Source organism: Perca fluviatilis, chromosome 2, assembly GCF_010015445.1.
Source record: "Perca fluviatilis chromosome 2, GENO_Pfluv_1.0, whole genome shotgun sequence".
NCBI lineage: Eukaryota > Metazoa > Chordata > Actinopteri > Perciformes > Percidae > Perca > Perca fluviatilis.
Genome location: NC_053113.1, coordinates 27888389 through 27906873, shown reverse-complemented (window position 1 = coordinate 27906873; position 18485 = coordinate 27888389). Strand labels below are relative to the sequence as shown.

Genomic DNA, 18485 nt, shown 5'->3' with positions numbered 1-18485 from the left:
TGAGGAGAAGGCAAACAGCAGACACTCACATGATGGGTGGGCTCTACCAGTGAGGTGGTACGTAGCTGTACCCAGGTGTCCCTTGGGCCCTGTAGGTTGGCACAGTAACTGGGTGTCCTCCAATCTGGGCGTGCTGGGGCGTTGTCAGCAGGGTCCCTACAGGAAGTAAACACCACCACCATTGATGAGCTTCAGCCATTTTTGAATCCATCTGCTGAACAGCTATGAAGGCTTGGTTTGTTGCTGCAGTTGTGGTCATTGTCAGAATCAGAATCAAAATGAGCTTTAATGACCAAGTAAGGATTAACACATACAAGGAATTTGACTCTGGCTTTTGTTGCTCTCAGCGTTCATACACAGAAATAGACATACGGCTAAAAGCTAGGACAACAAAGCTTAACAGGGTATATATATATAAATATATGACTAAAGATATAAGTATGTATATAAAAAAAGTGTATACAAAAGATAGTACATACACATGCATATCCACATAAATATGCATTCACATACGTACATACACACATGTAGATAGATATATTTTGCCTGGTTTTTCCACTATGTTACTTTCTTAATCAATCAGTTCTTAGTCTACAAATTGTCAAATGGCAAAAACTGCCCAACAGAAGTTACCAGAGCCAATGATTGTGGCTGAAAATGCAGTGATGTTGATAGGTTTTCAGTCCACGGGAGTATAATCTTTTTTTACCATCCTCCTGGAACCGTCCCGAAATACAATTAAGCCGTCCTGAAATGATTGTGGACTGTCCCAAATTAAAAATCTTTGTTTCAGTCACACCACAAAGAAGGACTCTTGCAAAGGGGGGAAAATGGATGAAATAAAAACTTCTTTCAGGGAGCAGAAAACGTTTACGTGTGGTAGATTTAATGGTCCTCTCTGTCAAATATAAATGTCCCACTCCTAGTCACTTAAAATAAACCTAAATCTCATGTACCGTCTTAGCTAACAATAGCTTGACAATACTAAAACACATTAATACGCAGTTTGTAATGCATTCCCATGAGTGATGAGTTTAAAAAGCTACCTCAACCACTAAAGGCTGAAGGAAATGCAAGGGGAGAGCAATAATTCACATTTCCCTGCAACCTTAAGGAAAGGATATTGAAGAATCTCTTTTCATTGTTCAATGGTCTTAAAAGTCAGATGGTCAGTTTACCCCCCGATGGCTCAACTTACTATCAAACTCATATTTTCAGGCCCCTTTGGCAAAGATGCATTCTTACAATTTCATTTGACAGGAGACATTCTGAAATAGATATGCAAGACAGTAAATGGGAAAAAGTATTTTGGGACATGTTCAGGTTAAAAAAAAAGGGGTAGAGAAGAGAAGAGTTTGAGGAAGTCTATACGGTTAGCAGTGGAGTAGACCGACACGCTGTGTGTGACCTGAGAAGTTCTATAAAAGCTTACCTTTGCCTACTGTGGTCTTCTGTACAGCGGAGCAACAGAAGAGCAGTATACAAGAGCTATGGGACAGTAATTACCTGAAGTGATACCGTAAAGTACAGTGATGCAAATATAGTTCCTGTCGGTAACTAACATGCTGCACGCAATGGTGGGAGGATTTCAGACTGGACTCTGCAGCACACCAACACGGTGCTCTGTTCAGACTGAAGCTGCAGGTCCGAGACAGGGAGCGTCTTGCGTGCACGTTTTGTTGCCTCTTAGGGACCTTTTTGTGTGTGTGTTCATTATTATTACATGTCATTTGGCGGACGCTTTTATCCAAAGAGACTTATTGCACGCCCCTGGAGCAACTAAGTGTCTTGCTCACATTGGTTGATGTATTGCAGTGGGAATCGAACCCGGGTCTCCCACACCAAAGGCATGTGTCATATCCACTGCGCCATCACCACCCATTGTATTATGATAGATGGTAGACTGTCACATGCAGATCTAATGAGTCGGAGTTTTGACTTTGAACTCTATGAAGGCAATTAGCCAACTGTGTGTGTGTGTGTGTGTGTGTGTGTGTGTGTGTGTGTGTGTGTGTGTGTGTGTGTGTGTGTGTGTGTGTGTGTGTGTGTGTGTGTGTGTCGTCAAGGATATTCAATAAGAACTGTGTGCAGGTTTATTTTGAGGTTTATTTTGTCTATTTCTATGATTCAATGGATGTGATCACAATTTAGCATTGTCAGGAAAAAAATAAGGACACATGGCTGGACAAATGGCTGGTGAGTTTACTGCGTCCTTTCGGATTTTAATGCGTCAGAGACGCAAGCCGCGTACCTAGCAACATCACTGAAAAGGTCTTTTTTTGTCTGACCAACAGCCCAAAAACCACACATTCACTTTACTATCATTGAAGATGAAGAAATCCATCAAATATTCACATTTGAGATGCTCAACCCAGAGACTTTTTTTGTTGCCATTTCTGCTTTGAAACTACAATTAAATTGATGATCAGAATTGTTGCCATTTAAATGTCTGTCAACGATTCAATTAATTGTCCAATTTATATCCTGCTGTTTTAGGGTATACAGACCTGACCCAGCCAAGTACATACAATCTATCAGTAAGCCAAAACAAAAAGGAAACACTTCCACACACATTCAGAGAGCAACATAAAAAAAAACATGACTATCTTCAGCATAAATAAATGACTTAAATGCAGATTACAGTCAAGAGAGAACAGAGACGCCAGCAAGTCATCTCTGAAAAATGAAATAAATAAACATTTTGGAGTTAGTGGTTCTGGTCTTACCTGCACTCATGGCCATGGTTGTCCCAGCTACCATCCCCATGGCAGCCATGCCGTTGTTGCGAGGAGCAGGGACAGGGACAGGGGCAGGGTAGAGGGCTGTGGAGGGGATGCTGTTAGGCTGCACCACGGTGGTGTGATGAATCACATGTGGCTGAGCCGCATACACTGGCTGGGTATAGTATGCTCCCTGTCAGGATGAACACTAATATTAACATTCCCACAAACAACACATCACTTCAATTCTTTCTTCAGTCATCGCATCCACATAAAACATAAACTGAAAATCCAAATGGCATTAATCGGGGCCGATTGAGAGAATCGGAATAGTCCGATGCCTGCGCTTCACAGGCAGATTAACAAAAAAGGTCTTCAGCCACATCTGCAGGCAGCCTAGTCAGTGTGGCTGCGGCAGAACGAAGTTAGCGTTTCTCCTCGTTTCAATGTTGCTGTTCTACGAGCAGACGTCAGCGTCACGGTAGGAAGCCTCCAAACAGCTAAACTAGCTTACAGGGTTTTGGAAAAAGGCCCTACTACTGTTCTACTCCTGAAGGGTAGAACATTCATCAGATTTGTCATTTGGGATGGTTGTGGGACAGTAAGCAAGTGTAACTGTGAAGCCTTTTAGGGGCCGCCCACATGACGAAAACGACGTTCGATTGCATTTTCGAAACTATGCGAAACGTTATAGCCTACACCTAAACACTGACTAAAACAGAGACAATGCAGTTAATAACCGTGTTGAATAAATGTTCATTAAGTTTAGCAATTGTGTGTCTCATTTGTTATTAGTAAATTGTTGCACTTAATTAGATGCAAAAAAACAAACAAAAAAAACAGGATATCGGCTATATATATATATATATATATATATATATATATATATATATATATATATATATATATATATATATATATTATATATATATATATGCCAGAATTATGTAATTTTAGGGGCAAGGCCACTTGGCCTGCAGCGGGGCAATTTTGTTTTAGGGCACAGAGGCCACATGCCAGGGCATCAAGGCTGTAAGTTAAAAAACTTGATTTCACTAAAACAGACAAATCCATTTCTAAAAGCATTAATGCCCTTTTTATTAAACAGTGCAACACTTTTAAAGAAATAAAAACACTTTTTTTCTATCAAAAAATAATTTATTCGTACTTCATATTATTAGAGAAGGTTTAGTATCACATACCATCACAACCATTGTAGCCTCAGGGCACTAAAATGACCAAGTAATATTGAAAAACAAAACAAAACTGATTAATCAGAGTCATCATTTGATGATGGGGAATCGGGGGGGTTATTGATAGAGACTTTTATAAAACACGTTTCAAGGATACGAGTATATATGGCTTATATACTTACATCACATCTAGCATATAATGTGTGAGAACATATATGTAGTTTATATATTTTGCCTATATAAGATTTATGTATGAGATTGTTCCATATAGAGAAATAGTCAATAACATGAATTAATAACATTAATAACACTTATAACAATAACATTCTGAATTAAACATTGTTTTTCCAGAGCTGATGATGGAAGTAGCAAATGAGTGAGCCATCTCGCTGCCTCCTTATCTCTGTTGAGAGTTGCACATACGCAGCACTAATCGAGTAGAGACTGTCACTCTTTCAAATACCGCAAGAAACTTCAAAACAAGAGCTCTTTCACGCGTGCATATTTATTGTCACGCCACACGACAAATAAGGCTGAGCCATTTTATCGATTCTGCGATATAAATCAATATTTTTTCCCCAAGAAAGTACCGATTTTTAAGCCGTGAGTATCGATATATAAGTCCCATTCAAATCCCCCGTGTTTACCCCCGTTCGCGTTGCAGGAAGAGCGATTTGGTCAGCCAGCTGCTAGTGTCGCTGTAGAGCAGCCAACGTCAAAGCTTTTAGTCTGGCCCGCACAATAATCATGAATTCACAAAATGTAAAGAGGAAAACATGTGTTCTGTTATTTATCATTTCAAACATTTAGAGCAAAAACCCAGCCCCCTGTATTTACATCTCTATTCATATGCCGGGATTCTGTACAGCAATGCCCGAGCTCCACACACACAGCTGAGCCGAGCTGTGTGTGCGTTAAAGGTTAAAAACACGCAGCACCTGACTGGGAACGATACAGAGTTACCAACGGCCGCTGGGGCAGATGAACTCACCCTGGTCTCTTTTCTATAAATAGGCTACAATTAAACCTTCGTGAGTAGAAAGTCAATACTTATCAATGCACTCACCTGTGTAGACCGGCATAAACATGTAGAAAGCGATATTTCAATCTGCTCAGTCCACCGCGCTGTTTTACGCAAACACAGCTCTACTCTGCAAATAGCGAATTTTTACAAACAAGCTAAAACAAAAGCTTTTTAGTCTAACTGTTTATCTTAGGTTGCCGGGAATCTGGAAATTTTGACAAATTCTTGTAAACCTCACTGTTGGCTGAACAAACCAAACTGGAGCTACTTAATATGCACGTGAATGACGCGATCGTTATGTTCGAGTGATGATGATGCTGGTTGTATTATTTTGCAAAAACATCGTTTCATTGCAAATGAGGCATAAATGACGAGTGCATAGCCTGCTTATCGGTCCATTCATCATTAAAGCTGGGCTTTTGGCTTTTCCACGTCAACTTTTTGCTTCAGCCTCTTTGACTGTGACATGTTTACCTGACAACAGCCTCTCTTTCTGCAAGCATTTTCCACCAATCAGGATGCTGCATACTACAATAATTTTTCCATAATCACAGACTTTAACCATCACTCCTCAGTGAACTGCCTCCTAGTCTGAGATCTTTTTCTAGTTAAAGAGCCAGTTATCATTATGGAGTTTCCATGTTTTTTAGGAGTTTGCTCACACTAATACATGTAAAAAAAAAAAAAATTCGAACAAGAATAGGCGTATTAGGTATAAATTAATTTTATTTTCTTTATTTGAAAGTCCGGCCACTAGAGTGCTTAGAAAGATTCTGAAAAAAATGTAGTTGATGATCCCTGCTGTAGACTCTCTGTCCAGTCAGAGACATATTGTGTAATTGATGTTTTCAGTTTAATTAATTAAATCCAAGTAAATGGAACACTCACAAGATCACTCTGTCCCCTTTAAATCTTTCAGAAAATGATGTGTATCGAATTATATCGAATCGTATCGAATCGTATCGTTGGCTGAATATTGTGATATATATCGTATCGTGAGCTGAATATCGTGTATCGTATCGTGAGATTAGTGTATCGCTACAGCCCTAACGACAAATCAAGTACATGTACGAACATTCCGTTGCCAGGGCGGACTTGACAGAAGCGGGCAGTCAGTGAGGAAAAAAAAAATTAAAATAAACATGGCCACTGTAAAATTCCTGCCCTGATATCGTGTAATCAACTAACCAGATACAATGTGCGTATATTTACCAAAGTGACTGAGTTAAATGGCACTGCCAACTGACTGGTGTAACAACAAATCTGATCACCATTTCTCAGTTGCAGAGTACAGAGTGGGTCTAAGGTAAAGTTGTTAATCATTCAGTATCCTTACCTGTGCGTATAGGTTCTGCTGAGGGTAGGCACTGCGAATGGGGTACATGGCTGTTGGGTATGGGGTAGGGGTGGGGGTGTAGGGAGGGGGCGCTCCATTTGACTGAGTGGGGGGCACTTTGTACGGGGTGCCTGCTGAAGTATATCCTAAACACGGTCAAAAAGAGGGGAGACAGAAAGAAGGATTTAGAAACACATTACACTAGAGCAACCTACTTAATACGTTTCTGACAATCAAGCGTCTGTGATAATTCTGTGGGTTCGTCACTACAATCGACCCGTCTCACACACAAGTAGTCATGTGATCTATTGTCAACAAAACAATTTAATTATAGCAGCAAGTTACTACAATTCACCATGTTACCACCATTCGGAAAAGGCAATTCTGAACTGAACATCAGTTGGACAAAAGATATAATCAGAATACTCTAATTCAGGGTCTAAGTCAGTCCTTAGATACGGTCAAAGGAAGATGTGAGTCAGCAGTACTGTGTTTTATGAATAATTCTACTCTTTAAACAATAAATATACTGTATAAAAACCCTGAACATCAGGGTTGAATATGATCTGAAGAGTAAGCTGCTTTTCCTTGTCTTAATTTATAGTAAAACTGAATATTTTGGGGTTTGGGACTGTCAGTTTGGGACATACACAAAACAATACTGTATGTTGTATTATAAAACCAAAAGGATGATAATCATTAGTTGCATCCCCCATCCACCAGATGGGGGACTAGTGCTGTCTAGTAATGTGACTTGAGTCTCAAAACGACACAGCCAAGGGTTGTGTGTCTTAAAAGCCTAAATTAGCCTTAGTCTTACCGTGCTCTTTGAAAATAGCATTCTACAGAAAGCAGTTCTGTAGTCAATGTATAGAGTATAATCACCTTTTTAATGGAGCATACACAGTCAAGCAACCTACCAACTAAGTGGCACAAACCACCATTTAACTGACACTACACCAAAAGGGTTGAAAGGCACGAGGTCTACTGAAGTACAGTGGAGGCACTTGATTCAAACCACTGCATTAATGTCCGCTGTCAGCTGGGCTCGGCTCTGTGGGGTGCAGTACCTCTGAGCCGCCGCTCGGAGGAGCCTGAAGGTCAAACATGCTACTAGCTAGTTGCTGCTGCGGAGCTTATGAAAGCGCTTCTCTCACACAAGGACAAGGGAACAAAGAGATGCTGGAGCTGCTGCTGTGTGTGTGTGTGTGTGTGTGTGTGTGTGTGTTCTCACACACATGCATGCAGGGCATTAGAGGACAATGGTGTGTGACAATTACACAAAAGCCTCGCTGATAGAAAGCAGTTTGTCTATTCAATGGTCTTGAGAAATAAAGACATTGTTCAAGACACGTTTCTAATCCAAGCATAGCTAGCTTGTCTGGAGGTTGATGTTTGTCTGGGACACGACATCTAAAAAGACTTTAATTTCACCATACATTAAGCACTGCAGAATTCATAGAAAGAAATTTGCAGTGAAACAGTACCACTGCTGATTTAAAACAGAAAAACACCATATTTAGGTTCTTTTGTTGGAACAAAGCTGGGTGAGCTTTGCCAAAGCATACCTGATATTTTGTTAGACTTCCAAAAGACAAAACCAAACTGGGGGGAGGGGACGAGAGGAAAGAGGCTTCAAAAGCAGCACAGATGAAATCTACAAACCCATCCTGCCTTGGTAAGATACTTAAAATTCAGGAGAAAAGGAAACAATTTAAGTAGCTATTTTCTCCCCTATTCAGAAAATTACATCTATTATCGATTGATAGTAATTATGACTTTCAAAATGTTTTTATTTAGGTGATAATCTACCTATTGCTTAACATAATACCAGATACTCAAAGGACTTCATTGTCCTTTCCCTATTACCAATTTACCATCCCATCCATTTGTCTGGAACCACCTAAATATCATCTTTAAAGTCACAGACTTCATTGCTCGTCTTCAAGACCCTATTGTAAAAATATCTTATTGACTTATTGATTGCAAAGTAACATTTTATTTCACATTAACCTTTTAGTTATTTCAAGGTTTTCGGTTTTTTTTGTCTCCCTGACTTATGTATCTGATGTTGTTAATTAAACTTGACAGTTTCTGAGTTTGACATTGTATGAGCCTCTCCCTTTCTCCTTTGCAAATACTACCTATACATTTTTTATATAATGAATTAACAAGTCTGCTAATGAAACCCAACTGGGACTATGATATTTGAGACTACTTGAGATAAGAATTTGTCGTTTTGTGCGTTCAAATCTCAATTAAAAACTTTGATACCTGCCTCAAGCAAATTCATATAAAAGCAAGTAACTGTAGTCAAAAAATAAGTCTTCCTATAAAAAGCTTTTAGAAGACACTACAGCTAAGGAGACAGGAAGCAATGTATCTGCGGCCCCTTAAACCTACTACAAGCAGGTGAACTAAGTTTTTACATGTGACACCTTATAAAAAAGAAGAAAAAAAAAATCATAATGATATAGCTTTCACCCCCAATAATTCAATTATTAATTGCCAAAATGTTATTTGTCAGTGGAAGTCACTACTAAATAGAGGTTAGACCCATTTCATTTCATACACAAGCTTTGATCTCATCTTTGACAACTCCAGTGAGATTGTTTTTTAGTCTGGGTTTCTAGGCCGAAAGGTTCAAGACCCTCGTCCCACTAAACAATCTATATCTATGCAGACACACCATATCTGGAAAGCAGCGAGACAACTGTTATTCCCATCTGCTGTGGGGACCAGACGTTGAGCCCCAGCAGAGCACGTATCTGCTGCTATAAGGCCACTGGCAGCTGTTACCGGCTAGCTTCCCACTCCTTCACCATTAATGCCCTTTAGGTTGCACTTACTCCATCCTGCCTTCACATTATTGCAACCTGTGTGGAGCACTAAACAACCTTGTTTGCTCAAAGTATACTGAGATGTAACACATTTTAAAACATTAATAATTGTGGCATTACATCAATTTTTGATTCGACAAAATGTTAATCACAAATAACTCAATTACTAAAAGTGTGGGGAAACGATTTGCTTTAGGTTGCGTATGCATAATCAACATAAGTTCAGTGCAGCAGTGTAGAGCAGCAGCAGTAATAGATAAGACTTTAAATTAAAATTCCATCCGTGTGTAATTTATTAAAAAACGTGTTTTCCCAGCCTTAACCTAAACACTGACTAACTTTCATTTCATACCAAAACCTTACTCAACTTCTTCTTAGAGTGTGAACTGAATACCATGCTTACTCGTCAGCAATATTTAATATTAATAATAATAAACTGTTAAGATATCCCTCATTGCCAACAGTTTTTAGTTCCATTTATTTTTGATTTACTTCCCTAACAGTACTCTCGAATCAGAGGATGGCTGCATTATTGTTGTTTACCTCATGAAATGGGATGTTTAATTCTCAAAAGGGAGACACACAATAATGCTCTTGGCCTTTTTTGGCTCCGTTTGTTCATACTGTACAATTATTTCCTTATGTTTCAACTTGTTATAATTTTGCTCTGTAGTTTTGACATTTTTCTATTTTGTATTGTGAAAATAAAGAAAAAATATAGGCAATATTATCATATCTACTCCACAAAGGGCAATCATTAAAACACATATCCTTGCAGTTTAATATTTGTTTAAAACGTGATAATGACATAAAAATCATCTGCATGTACCAGTGCGTCTGTGCGACATCCCTCAACATTACATTTCAATGGATCCCCTACACTCACTGCCATCTTTGTGGTGGGATTTTACACCCTACTAATTAACTCCAAAAAATATGAGGTGAACTGAAAGCAATTCCTCCCGAGAGATTACCTTGTTAAATATAAACAAAGTCATCAACTGGTGTGTGTGTGTTTGTTAGGGCTCACCTGGTGGATACCCAGGACTGCCCGTTTGATAGAGGTTGGGTGTATAGGTGGGAGCCGTGGCAGTATACCCTCCTGGATAGCCTGCAAGACATCACAGACAAAATATCAGAAACCATAGCTTAACAAACAGAGAGGGACACACACACACAGGTAGGGCAGTTATTTGGTTTGGAGCAGGATGTGCACAGATGGCGCTCATTAAAAAACTGTCTGCACCAATAACGCAGTCGGCTGAATGCGTCTTACATACAGACGAGACACACCTGCCAATATGGTGGGGGACCACACACACACACACACACACACACACACACACCACCCACACCCCCACACACCACACACACACACACACACACACACACACACACACACACACACACACACACACACACACACACACACACACACACACACACACACACGAGCAAGGAAGGAGGAAGAGAGGAGCGAACTAGGAGAGTTAAGAGACGGCATGTCAGTGAGCGAAGTGCGGCTCATTGCTTGCTATTATTGGCAGTCAATCTCACAGGCTCTGTTCTGTAGCCTTGAGCCTTTACTATATCTAGCTGCTGTAGGTTGGGCCAGTCGTAACATGTTTAATACATGTCAGCATAAATCTACGATGCAGCAGAGTCTGAAGGTTGTGATGGTTAACTTATCTGTACTCCGTTTAGTCTAATATGCTTTTATTATAGATTATGCCGGCAAATTTGACAACCAAATAAAAACTAAATAAATGTGGCTTTTTGACAAAACCCAACAGCATTACAGGTATGGCAATTCACAAAATCCCAAGTTAAAATCAATGTGTTATTACCAACATTTGTTTAATTATAGCCTTCCGTTGCATTATTCCGGGTGTCGTCTGCTGGTCACAATGAGTGTGTAGCTCAGACATTATCGGGGCTCATTTTCCTATATTTAGAAGAGGTCATTTACTATCAGTCAGATTTTTTCATGTTTCCCTTTATTAGATAGTGACCGTGAATAGACAAGAAAGGTGGGAGAGAGATGGGGGATGACACGCAGCAGGTCAGACCCGAACCCGGGCCGCCGCAAAGGACTCAGCCTACATGGGGCGCACGCTCTCACTGGGTGAGAGAGGTTGCCCCCTATCAGTCAGATATGAACATAGGAAATCAACTTTCATGGACTGTTTTATCATTTAAATGAGTGTGTTGAGTGTTTCTGCATCAATGGACACACGAGACGGGCTGCTTACTAACTGACACTCATGTGGAAAGAAATTAAGTCTATGCCAGGAAATATTCCCAAAAAACATGGTCACGGGTGTGTCTTCTTCACATGCAAATGTAAACTAAACATGAGTGGAAGCCCATAACTGTAAGCTACACCAGTGCTCTCATTTTACCGCATATAATATACTGAAATGTGCGTGCAACTTGATGGTGAATACATAATCTAAACATTCACATTGTAAGCCGCATTACGGTGTTACTGTACAGTCTGATGGTGCAGCACTACATATTCATTATCTATTCTCTGGTAGTTTGTGTAGTAGTGTTGTGTAGGGAAGTTAGTTTCTGGATGCATGCAACAGAAACAAAAACAACAATAAGTAAACTTCGCTAGACTAAAGCCTGGTTCACACGGGACGATTTTAAAATTGTCGGCCGATTTTCCAATCCTGAGAGACCCCACACACGGCGATAAAAAAATCACGGGTCTAACAGTTTTGGTCGTACAGTGTGTGGTGCGCAGCACACGGCAAAATCAACACATCACACACGAACCGATTTGACTGCCGAACATTCCCAGATCAGACGATGGTCAAAAGGCGATTGTCAAAGAAGTGGAGACAACGCGAGCATGGACTATACTCCGCTACATCATGATATGGAGGTGAGTTGTTGTTTTTTCTCATAGAAATGTCGTTATGTACTACACAGATTAATTACCGTTGAAATACACATTCATATATTCGTTTCCATGTACTCTGGTGGACTGCAGCTGTGGATGTAGTTATGCCCATCGACTTTATTATATGCCACAGTCCACAGGCTGCGTGCTCGTTTGTCCCCGGGGGACACCACACACAAGGAGAAATCGGGCCAAAAAAATCCAACATGTTGGATATCCCCCATTTGAGATCGGAGCGGTCCCGACGTCCTTCCGAGAAGTCGAGAGCAGTCTTAACGCACCACACTAGGGCTGCAAAATTAATCAAATTTTAATCACGATCATGATTTTGGCTTCCCACGATCAAATTTGCGTGATTGAGCGATATTTAAAATGCGTCATTCCCTTCATAGAACAGTTTTTGCAAAGCCAATCTAGCGCTCCATAAACCACTGTCTGATCACATGTCTCCATGAGCCAATCAGAGCTGTTCCCTGCCTGCACCACGCAGCTTAGTTTCTAGATGTAGACAGTCACAGAGGACAGAGTAACGTGAGGAAAATTCCACAACAGGTAGCAGTCGGTCATCATAAGCCGGTCACAATGTTTACCAGTTTACCAGTAAACGCAACGTTTTGTCCCGTCTGTGTTGTTTTTCAGACAACAGCAGTGACCGGTGCTAGTTTGTGTCTTTTAGCTCATAGCTTTAGCAGCAGACTGTTGGACGTCCCGCTGTTGGAATCCTACAGTGAAATACAGACACACTACACTGTTTAGCAGTCACCATTTTAGCTGTGTTTAATCCAGTTACTACTGTGGCTAACGGTAGGCTAACGTTACCTGCTGTGTAACGTGTTATTAGTGTTTACTAGCGTGACATGCAGTGATGTTTATGTTGCCTCTAACGTGGGTTTCGGAGCATCAGAGCGCAACGCAGACATGTAAGTGGCAGTGTAGTGAGCCACAGAAATCCGCGTAGCTATTTCGTCCGGTAGATACCAGGCACTACATGCGCCGTTAACGTGAACAGAAAATTGCGTTGCCTGTATCTTTCACGGCAAACATGCATGTGTGGAAAGCGGTTGCACAACACCTGAAATGGCATACTCCTTCACAGTATCCTTCAATAAAGGAGGAATGTAGCACAATATGGATGTATTAGTAGGAATGTAGCACAATATGGATGTAAAAGCAGTTATAATTATGTGACAATAAAATTTGTTTTGGCTAAAATCAACAAATAATCGTGATAATTAATCGTGATCTCAATATTGATCAAAATAATCGTGATTATCATTTTGGCCATAATCGTGCAGCCCTACACCACACACGGCAGGAATATCTGATCAGATTATTTTACGATAATCGGAGCATCCTTAAGATTGTCGGGAGGGGTTAATCGGGGCTAAAATCGGCCTAATTATCCTGCCGTCTGAACCAGGCTTAACACTAACCAATTTATAAAACTGAACAACGTTTAGGAGCATCAAGAGGCCATTAGCAGAACGGGCACTCTGCAGCAATGTTGTGTGTCACATGCTTATGGTGGTATAGAGGATGATAACGCTCTCTGTGTGTGTGTGTGTGTGTGTGTGTGTGTGTGTGTGTGTGTGTGTGTGTGTGTGTGTGTGTGTTTTACCTGTAAAGGCCATGTTTTTAGGGTTTCCATATGGGGTGCCAGGCTGAACGGGGCTGTAGACTGGATTCATAGCTGAAGCTAACCTGTTCTTACTGAGAAAGAGAGAAAAGGAAAGTGTGGAGGAGAGGGCAGGGGGATAAGAGAAGCCAGAAGAAAAATGGAGAAATAAGTAAGCCGTGTAAATTGGAAAGAAGACGGTTACGTTTATCAAGCACACACACACACACACACAAATCCCAAACTCAGACTTTTAAGGCGACATCTGACAGCCGAAGGATTTTGCCAGCATGCAACAAAGAAAAAAAAACTCAAGCCCCCTGAATCCTCACCCTCAAGTAGGCTCAACGTAAGAATGTATTTAAAAACAGACTTTTGGAATAAATAAGGCACAGGTACTGACAGAAAAGCACAAGTACGCATGAATCCACTGAAAATAATGGTTTGGTTTTCTTGAGTGGCATTAAATACAGCTAGCCAAATAATGCACATCTTCCTTAGTTTCACTACTGCACCAAACAAGGCAGGGCGAGCTCTACCAGCATGGTTTCCACTACAGGATTGAACGAAGAGTGGCCACTAAACATTCCAGGTGCCGGAAATGGTTGGGGTGAAGGTGACCAATAACAGAGCCATAAATATATACACACACACACACATCTCCCATAAGCACCTCTGGTCTCAATGTAGATGAGAAGACCTCAAGTGCTCCAACTTTCCACTTACCTTGTCACGGAGAATATGGGCATGGGATATTGTTTACATGTGTGTGTGTGTGTGTGTGTGTGTGTGTGTGTAAGTGCGTGTGCATGCGTGCCCCGTACCTCTTGTGCGTGTCTGGTTGATACATGAAACTGAATTTGTCTGTGGGATGCCCGCTCGCCATTCTTGCTGTATGCAAATGAGGAAGGAGTGGAAGTGGATATGCAAATCTGAAATTAAAACAGCGAGAGGTCATGATTACAACGAACACAGGAAAAGGAGAAAAAAAAAAAGCAAATAAAAAAAAAAAAGCAAAAAAGCAAGCACCAGTGCAACAGCAAATGGTTAGTGACCGCAGCAGGGGAGACAGTGATTTACAGCATTTGAGTAAGTGATTGTGGTGACTGCTGTGTTTTTAGCCACCAATATATGCATTAATGTGCTAAACACAAAACAGTGTATAAACCAACGTATACGTACATATTGTATTAATTGGACTGTGTTTGCTTCCATTTTTAAATCTCTTATACCATCAGTTTATGTGCATACAAAACAAGCCTTTTCTAGCAGTACTGGCTGATAAAACAGCCTTGAGGTAATATTGTATTAATTCCTGTGTATGTAAAGCCTAGGCTATATGATGCGTGCATGTCCAAGAGAAAGTGAGACATGAGTGTGTGTGTGGTGTGTGCGTGCACGTGTATATGTGATGTGCTGTACACAACATCCAATACAAGCAGCAAAGCAAACATTAAGACAGCCAAATGAAAAAGCACAACACACCCAATGAGCGGGCAAGTGACAGAGAACAAAATACAGTACAAATAGGTCAAGTCTTGCACCGAGCCATGAATACGCATGATCAAGTGAGCATGAGCCAGAACCACAAGAGCACTGCACAAACACAGAGCGGAACAGCTGAAGGAATAAAGAAAGAAAGGGAAGGTGTGTGAGCTGTGTTTGTGTGTTGATTTGCACTTCCGTTTCTGAAAGAGATGGGAGCCGGTATGTTACGGCAGTGATCAGGCTGGTTCTGTCTGGTTTTCAGTGGGGCTCTGTCGTGTGCTATGTATAAGACTGCGTGAAATTTGTTGTGGCACTCTATCAGCACACAGCACATCAACCATTCACCATGTACAGACTATCAAAACTCATTTGTCCAATTCTGCTTCCTGTAGATTTGTGAATTGGATTGTACAGAAGACGTACTTAAATCTAACCGATCCATCCTGGGCTTGTGCTTCATGGCCAGTTAACAAATCCTATAGGCGATTATAGCTTCACCGTCATAATTCCTGGACGTACACTGTAGCGTAGTGATGCCAAACAGCACCAAGTGACACTTCAAATTAGGCAAAGAAGAATTTCAGCGCTCCATCCAAAAACACTGACGTCAAAACGCCCAGAGACACCGAAACTGAATGCAAGCACAAACACGTGGGTGCAGTTGCTTTTGAGTCATTTTGCAGATGAATTTCTTAAAAACACACATATGCACGTCTTAAAAATAGTCAAAAACCAAGAACCTGTGTGAGTTTGTAGGTGTGTAAAAACAACAAGAGTGGTGATAGGTCAACTCTGGTTCATTACCCAAATTCATATTTCATAACAAAAGCATGTGCCAATTCATTATCATATTGCTGAAGACATCACATAGTACATTCCTCATTCGTCTACTGTATCTCTTACAATTTAAATCCTTCCTCTGGGTCAACTCTGCCTTCTACTTTTTATTCCTTTCTGCCGTTCTTGGTTTAATTTATCATTAGATTTCTCTACCTCACTTAAATCAATCTCTTCACCCAAACATTTAATTATTAACATAAGATTCAAGCAAAAAGCAAAGATTATTGCAACTGTGCCACACTGCAACCGAGTTGATCTACAATGATCTGCACAAGGAGCAGTATAATACAATAAGAATCAGCAGCTCTGTGAGGCTGTACTTGGGGACAGCGGTGCTTTGAGCTAAATGCTAACATAATGCTAAGATGCTCACAATGACAATGCTAACAATGCCATGTTTATCAGGTATCGGTTTACCATCCTAGTTTTTGTGTGGAAGCGTGCTAACATTTTCCATTTGGAACTAAACATAGTACATGTCTGATGGGAATGTCACCAGCATGCAGGTATTTGTTCATTAATCAAAGTGCTGGACAAATCAGAATTTGGAACAATGGTGGTCCAAGATGAGAAGTTGGTACAGTTCATCCTGAGCGGGGCATTAATGTCTGTGCCAAATGTCATGGCAATCCATCCCAAAGATGTCGAGACAATTCACTCAAAACCACAAATGTTAACCCATAAAATGTAATGGCACTCTATCTAGCCTAATTGTTACGATTACCTTTAGAGCTATTTCAGTGTGGCGGACCGACGGACTGATTGCCATCCCTAAAGCCAATACTAAGCCTGTGAGCATGGCTTTATGATAGTTTTTTTTCCCTCCCCCAATTTCAAGCACCATCATGGTCACAATTTAGGTGAAGACATCATATGGCCATTAGCCAACTTAGTGGCCTCTCATCTTGACAGACGATTATCAAACAAAATCATAAAAATCAATGTTATAGCAAACCACGTAAGAGCTTTAATTTAAAAATATTTCCTCAATCTGGTGGTTATTCACGTGAGCCAATTGTGCATGTAAATGTGTAGTGAGGAAAGAAAGCCCATTAACACGTGGACAGGTGGCTAAGCCAACCCCAAGGTCTAGTGCTGCAAAAACAACACAACCCCAATTACAGCTGTGGCTGAATAGAGTATAGAAAGATGCATTTGTTCATCTGGTTCAGCCTGAGAACCAGAATGTGTAGGCAAAGGTGATGAAAAGTGAATGGGTGAAAACTAGAGGGGCACCACAATGCGTCTAATGAAGGTGTGTGTGAGGAACAGAGGACGGCAGAGATGCATGTGATGAGTAGGAGTGCCTGACCACAGCTCCCTTTGTTTTCAGGAGAAGAGGGTGATTGGCCCTTCAGGCTCTCTATTCCTAAATAAAAGCCTCTTCCTAGCCAGAAGACCTTCTGTTCAACAGCACACTATGATTGTAAAATACCATTCTCCCGAGGACAGATTCACCATAAAAGAGACAGTACATTTATTTGTAGGTCAGCGTAAAGGGGCAGAGACGTGTAGGCCTACACATCGCCATGGTTTATGCATTTTTGGGGCTTAAGGCATAGCCTACTTCATAAAGAAAAGAACCGCAAAAATGACAATGACAATGAAAATATCAATAACACATCCCTTTTTGATTATAGAGAGACCCCAGCAAACAGCAACAAGGGTTTGGGCTGTGTGTTCACAATGAAGTGTAAGCTCTTAATGATTTTGTCGTGCAACACTTGTTACGGTTAGAAGGGAACAATCTGCCATTTTGGGATATATATATATATATATATATATATATATATATATATATATATATATATATATATATATATATATTTCACAATCCTAATTTACCAGAACCATTCAAATGTCTCATCTGTTATTTTTGACAACACTCCAAAACCCAAAAGATGTTCAATGTACGCTCATTTGAAAGAAAAGGAGTAAATCCATACAATTGAAAAGCTGGAACTGGAAAAAATTGTCATGTATTTGCAAAATCTAAATTACTAGATAATCACAATAGTTGCCCATTACTTTTCTGTCAATCAACTAATCAGTTAATCTTCAAGTGAAAAAAAATTAAAAATGGCAATCACAAGTCCAAAATAATGTTATTAAATATTCGTAAAGTGCCAGAAAGTGTTAAGTATTTTTTTTGTACGCAAATGACATAAAATGATGAAACTATTATCAAAATAATTATCAGATGAAGACGAGTTAGAAATTATTCATTCAAAACACTGAGAAGAAAAACAATGTTTTTTGCTAGGACACATTTTAAAATTGCTGTCGTGCAGGGAACAAGCTTTTAAATAGCCCAAATTATTAAAAAGGTAGTGCTTGTTCCCCCTCTGGTTCCCACACCAAGTGACAGATTATTAGAAAGACCTTCCAGCCCCATGGTTTAACCAGAGTTATTTTTCAGGACTTTGTTAAGCTTAAACTCTATTAGTGGAACTTCATTTGGGGTGAACTCGCAAGCTATAGCCTCAAGGCCTACATAGAAAAAACACAGCTCGCAACA

General features: G+C 40.3%; 1 protein-coding gene across 4 annotated transcripts in view; it reads right to left on the bottom strand.

Annotated features, from left to right (window-relative positions):
- Positions 1 to 18485, bottom strand: part of fam168a (family with sequence similarity 168 member A) — a 29524-nt gene that overhangs the window by 4583 nt on the left and 6456 nt on the right. For 2 of the 4 annotated variants that reach the window (XM_039822035.1, XM_039822043.1), the window contains exons 2-8: positions 14464 to 14571; positions 13643 to 13734; positions 10144 to 10224; positions 6274 to 6419; positions 3923 to 3949; positions 2727 to 2913; positions 30 to 156 (exon numbers count right to left, since the gene is read on the bottom strand). In XM_039822035.1, the coding sequence (XP_039677969.1) occupies positions 44 to 156; positions 2727 to 2913; positions 3923 to 3949; positions 6274 to 6419; positions 10144 to 10224; positions 13643 to 13734; positions 14464 to 14525 (708 nt within the window). In that variant the 5' untranslated portion in view covers positions 14526 to 14571 and the 3' untranslated portion in view covers positions 30 to 43. The remainder of the gene's footprint in view (positions 1 to 29; positions 157 to 2726; positions 2914 to 3922; positions 3950 to 6273; positions 6420 to 10143; positions 10225 to 13642; positions 13735 to 14463; positions 14572 to 18485) is intronic. The other 2 variants (XM_039822055.1, XM_039822046.1) reach the window with 2 other exon arrangements.